Source organism: Euleptes europaea, chromosome 3, assembly GCF_029931775.1.
Source record: "Euleptes europaea isolate rEulEur1 chromosome 3, rEulEur1.hap1, whole genome shotgun sequence".
NCBI lineage: Eukaryota > Metazoa > Chordata > Lepidosauria > Squamata > Sphaerodactylidae > Euleptes > Euleptes europaea.
Window position 1 is genome coordinate 19,389,481 of NC_079314.1, and position 6,000 is coordinate 19,395,480.

At 43.5% G+C, this 6,000-nt stretch overlaps 1 protein-coding gene across 2 annotated transcripts in view; it reads right to left on the reverse strand.

Moving 5' to 3' along the window:
* The window catches only part of SCMH1 (Scm polycomb group protein homolog 1), a 46,448-nt gene extending 41,179 nt beyond the window's left edge, over positions 1-5,269 (reverse strand). The window contains exon 1 of one of the 2 annotated variants that reach the window (XM_056846097.1): positions 5,206-5,269. In XM_056846097.1, the coding sequence (XP_056702075.1) occupies positions 5,206-5,230 (25 nt within the window). In that variant the 5' untranslated portion in view covers positions 5,231-5,269. The remainder of the gene's footprint in view (positions 1-5,205) is intronic. The other variant, XM_056846098.1, reaches the window with a different exon arrangement.
* Positions 5,270-6,000: the final 731 nt, after the last annotated feature.

Here is a 6,000-nt window from a genome sequence, read left to right on the forward strand (position 1 = left end):
TCACAAGGTGGCTGTTGTGGAGTGGGGGGAAGGCAATGATAAACCACTTTGAGACTCCTTACAGTAGAGAAAACAGAGTATAAAAACCAACTCTTCATCTTCTGTTTGTCTCGGGTTTTTGTATTTTAAGATGTTGGTCTTTGTGATTTTTTTTTTATTGGGAATTTAGTAAGATTCCCAATAAGAAACAGTTCATGGCCAAGAGACTAAGGGATATAAATGCATTAAATAAACCAATGGGGATGCTTCAGCCTGTGCTAGTCCCTCCAATGGTCCTCAGGGTCAGCGTGAGCAGAGCAATCAAGATGGCTACCTTTCTAATCTCAATGCAGGTATACACCAAGGAAAACCTGCCAGTGTTTCCATGAGACACCTCCCTCACTACCACTTGCATTACGGAACGACATCCATGTGATACCCTTCAGAGTAGCTGAATGTTAAGGCCTGCCAGAAACAAGATACTGTGTATTGGGGGTGGGTGGGGGTCCTCTATCTCTTCTCAAAAATAAGATTTTTGCAGGGGAGGGAGGGAGACCCTAAGCATAGAAGATGAAAAAGACATATTGGCAATGTCAAAAGACAGCCCCCCCTTCTGTAGCAGAATAGTACGGTGTTCAAATACTCGTTACCTCTAGCAACCGATTACCTGACTCTCTACGGGAGGAACCACGTTAGCTGCCGTTACTAATTTTTTAATAGCAAGAGCACCCTTTTAAAATGAAGACATTCAAAAAGTGACAAAAGAGAAGAAACCTACAGAAACCCAATGAATATGCACCTATGTCAATTACAGCTAAATAATAATAATAATAGAAGTAGTAGTAGTAGTATCTTCAACTGCTTTCTAGAAAACCCATCTGCAAAGAGAGGAACCAGCCTGCCTTACAGGGACAGGTGCTGGGTTCAGGGTAGACAGTCTTTGTAGAACCAGAAGTCACAGCGGCAGCAATGGCTGGAGGATTTGCTCCACAAAGTGAGGACAAGCTTGAAAAGCAAGGGCCGGAGTGAGCCTGCGTGGTGTAGTGGTTAAGAGCAGTGGTTTGGAGCGGCGGACTCTGATCCGAAGAACCGGGTTTGATTCCCTGCTCCTCCACATAAGCGGCGGACACTAATCTGGTGAACTGGGTTGGTTCCCCCACTCCTACACATGCAGCCAGCTGGGTGACCTTGGGCTAGTTACAGCTCTCAGCCTCACCTACCTCATAGGGTGTCTGTTGTGGGGAGGGGAAGGGAAGGTGATTGTAAGCCAGTCTAATTCTTTCTTAAGTGGTAGAGAAAGTTGGCATACCAAAAAAAATCCAACAACAAAACCAACTGAGCCAGCCAAGGCCGAGACCACCACACCACAGACTAGTCAAGCAGCCCCTTCGTTATCAGGCTTCCATCTGCCTCTCGGCGGGCTCACATGGGCCTCTGCTTTTCTCCATTTACTTTTGTTCTGTTAAAGGACAAGCAGTTCTAGAAGGAGGCTGATGTTCCCTGGGATGAGCAAGTGGAGATGCAAACGACAGAGAGAGAGAGAGAAGGAAATGTCCTATAATAACCCTTGCACTTTGCATGGGAGATATAAATAAAGAGCGATAGACATACTGTCTTCTTTACTGAGATTACCGGTACCTCCCTTGCTTTGGGGTAGAAAATCACTAACCAAATGTTCAAAGACAGTGGGGGGAAAAGTTAAAGGGGGGAGGGAGAAATAGAGCTGTAATGACAAAACACCTTAACACAGAACCCCAGACGGCCCTTTCATGCTTGTATTCTGTTGAATGTTGAATGCAAGCCATATGGGGTGTTTCCTGGGCCTGAAATCACAGTTGGCCTTGCCTTGCTGGGATGCTTCCTGAATTTATACAGGATTTACACATATCCTAAATTTTGCTTCCTGAATGTGGATATACATACCATAGAGCTACGATTCATTCTGACCTTGCTTACAAAGTTCTTTGGACTGTGAACAACCACAATCCACAAAAAAATGATTTTTGATGGTCCTAATCTATTCCAACAATGAAGTGAACACGTGATCACATGAAGCTTGCCTTATACTGAATCAGACCCATCATCCATCAAAGTCAGTATTGTCGTGGACTTGTGGAAAAAAAGCCAAAAATATTGGAAGAAGATTCATCGTGAACTCCAAGCTATGTTAAGAACTAACTTTGGGCTAGAACCAAAATACATGTTGTTAAGCATGATTCCACCTCAAATTGACAACTCACAGAAAGAACTTTATCAATACGCAATTTCAGCTGCCAAAATTATCTTTGCCAGAAACTGGAATCTTTCAACAATACCAAAAATATCAGAATGAAGGGACAAAATTTGTGAATTCGCTTTAATGGCCAAGCTTACAAATCAAGTACGGTAAACATGAAACCTTCTGATTCATTCCAAGAGAGATGGAAGCTGTTCTATCAATATTATTGACTTCACTATGTTTATCTTAAAATGATATTAGAGCCTAGAGTCTTAAATCATACTGTAAATATCCACGTGCAATTTTACACATATAGGTATGTCAATTTGGGTTACAACTGAGTGTGCATTAAGAAGAGAAGAAATGAAGATAAGGAGAGAAGAAAAGAAGACAGGACAAGAAATATTGAAAGCATCCAATATTATTTCAGTAGGCAGTTTTTAATGTATTAGTGAGTTTGCCACAACATATTCTGGGATTCTGGGTGCCAAGAAAGGAAGAAAAAAGAATAAATTTTGAATGTATTGTATATCATTTTTTTATCTTTTCCTAATTTTCCCCCTCCCCCCCTTTTTTAATATATATATAAAAGTTTATTCAGACAGGAAGTGGCTCTCCAGGGTCTCAGATAGAGGTTTTCTGCATGCTAAGCAGATGCTCTACCACTGAGCCACAGCCCCTCCCCTGGGACTCGTTTAGTTAATGAATTGGCCCTACTTCTTGTGAGCGTTTTAAAGCTTAGGTCAGAAACGCTGTATATTGTATTTTGAATAATTTTACTTTATAGTGTGTATTTTAATAATTTGTACAACTGAGGAAGACCTCGTGGCCGAGACGTTTGGTTTTTAATGGATTTTTTTTTTTTACTATTTGTTATGTATTAAAGCTGCGTTAACATATGTAACCTTTTAGTATTTATTCTGTTGTTAGGCCTTTTGTCAACCTTCTTAGTTACCCGCTAGAGGGAAGTGCCATGAGATAGGCTGGTTGCCGGTTTCATGCCTCATTAAAGGGAAGGATGCATCTGCCAGCATCGCACCGGCTTGCCCCATGCTGAGCGCATAAGCAGATGGTGCCAAAGAGGCAACGCGGGGTTACTCAGGCTCCCTTCGGCTGGCCTTGCCCGTTAACTGAACCGGGAGTGAGCCTCTCCTCAAAAATAATTATGTGCCGAAAATCAATTTGTTCACAGCAAAGCAGAGGGAGACTACGAACGATGGGAGCCAAAATGTGGTCTATTGCGAAACAACCTCGTCTAGGAGTTGTTGTGTGTTAAGTGGTGTCAAGTCGCTTCCAACTCATGGTGACCCTTTGAATCAGTGTCCTCCAAAATGTCCTATCCTTAGCAGCCTTGCTCAGATTTTGCAAACTGAGGGCTGTGGCTTCCTTTATAGAGTCAATCCATCTCTTGTTGGGTCTTCCTCTTTTCCTGCTGCCCTCATCTTTTCCTAGCGTGATTGTCTTTTCCAGTGATTCTTGTTTTCTCGTAATGTGACCAACGTACAAAAGCCTCAGTTTAGCCATTTTAACATCTAGGGTCAGTTCAGGCTTGATTTGATCGAGAACCCACTGATTTGTTTATGTTCTGCATACAGACAGGGAGATAAATTACATCCTTGTCTAACACTTTGCCAACTGGAAACCATTCTGTTTCTCCATATTCTGTCCTAACCGTGGCCTCTTGTCCAGAGCACAGGGTTGCACATCAAAATGATCAGATGTTGTGGCACACCCATTTCCTTTAAAACCAGCCATAGCTTCTCATAATCCACACAGTCAAAAGCTCTGCTGTAATCTGGGTAACTGCATCGATATCTTGGTACAAGGAGCATTAGAGATTAATGCAGGCTGCATCCGCACAGGAGCTGCCCCATTCCTGCTGCCCCCCAATCCCTTGCTCTCCCTCCCACCTTTTCCTGATCAAAAGCACATTCTCAGCAGCAATTTTGACAGAACCACCCCACCCCAAACCATGCTGTAATGCTATAGCGTGTGTGTGTGTGTGTGTGTGTGTGTGTGGGAGGGGGGTTCCCAACCTTTTTTGCACATGTGAGCACCTTTGGAACTCTGACAAAAGGCAGTGGGGCACAATTCTTTAAGTACTTGAAGGACTGTCATATAGAAGAGTTGTTTTCTGTTGCCCCAGAAGGTCGGACCAGAACCAACGGGTTGAAATTAAGTCAAAGAGTTTGCGTCTAGACATTAGGAAGAATTTTCTAAGCCAGAGCAGTTCCTCAGTGGAACAGGCTTCCTCGGGAGGTGGTGAGCTCTCCTTCCCTGGAGGTTTTTAAGCAGAGGCTAGAAGGTCATCTGTCAGCAATGCTGATTCTATGACGTTAGGCAAGAGAACTAAATAAAAACCATATCCATTTCTGCAGACTGAAGGTGGCTTTCTATGAAAGGGGCCCAAGATCTAAATGTGAGCCATGATCTCAAAAAAAAAGAAGAAAAAAAACTTACACAATAACAACAACCCTCAAGCCCAACTAACACTCACTGATTGAGTGTATAAAGAGTTGCCTTATGAACAGACATGAGGCCAATCTATCCAACTTAGTATCTGACTGGCAGCAGTTCTCCAGGGCCTCAGGCAGAGAAAGTCCTTTCCTGGCACTAGGGTTGCCAGCTCTGGGTTGGAAGATACCTGGAGATTTAGGGGGTGGAGCCGGGGGAGGGTGGGGTTTGGGGAAGGGAACTCAGCAGCGTATAAGGCCATAGAATCCATCCTCCAAAGCAGCCATTTTCTCCAGGGAAACAGATCTTGGTCGTCTGGAGGTCAGTTATAATAGTGGGAGATCTAGAGGTACCACCTGGGGGTTGGCAAACCTACCTGGCAGCTCCTACCCAAGCTCCTTAAAACTGCAGATGTCAGGGACTGATCCTGAAACCTTCTGCACACGAAGCAGGCGCTCCGCCACTTAGCCACAGCCCCTCCCTCAGACCTGACACACTCCAGTTAAACAAAAGGTTTCCCATGGCCTTTCCTTCAACTTAATATCTGTGCTTACCTTTCTGAGGGCTTGGCTTCCGCATTATACTGCTGATTACAGGTCCTCTATCCTGGAACTGGCTCTGGTTTACTGGGCGGAATGGGAAGGAAAAATAAAAGGAATCAATACAAAGTTCCCGAAAGGAGGTTAAAAAAAAATGATATGGAAGCACCACACAGGAAAGTTGTCTTTCATTACATGCTCAGCAGCAAACATCAGCAGTAAATGTTCACAAAACATAATTCCTGCCTCAAAAGCGAGCAATTCCTAAAAAAAAAAAAAATAAAAAAAAAAAAATTAAACAGGCGGTTTTTAAATCAAACCGCAAAACTGTAATACACCTCATTTCTGAGAATTCACAAAGCATTGACGCTTCCAAGTTCTCCTTTTGGAATCTGTGAATGACAGATAGGGGACCTAAATTGTCTTGATTTTCAATGAGATGTCACGGTCTGTGATTAAAAAAATAAACCGATTATCCCTGCAGAATAACTAAGGAGCCAATCTGCTAACCATCTCATGGCGTAATCCTAACCAGAGTTACACCCTTCTAAGTCTACTGACTTGACCTAGATGGCCCTGGCTAGCCCAAACAGATCTCAAAAGCTAAGCAGGGTCAGCCCTGGTTAGTACTTCGATGGAAGACCGCTAAGGAAGTCCAGGGTTGCTACACACAGGCAGGCAATGACAAACCATCTCTGAATGTCTCTTGCCTTCAAAACCACAAAGGATTGATATAAGTCAGCTGCGACTTGATGGCACTTTCTGCCACCCCCGAGTCTACTGAAGGGTGTAAAATATTGCTTAGGATTG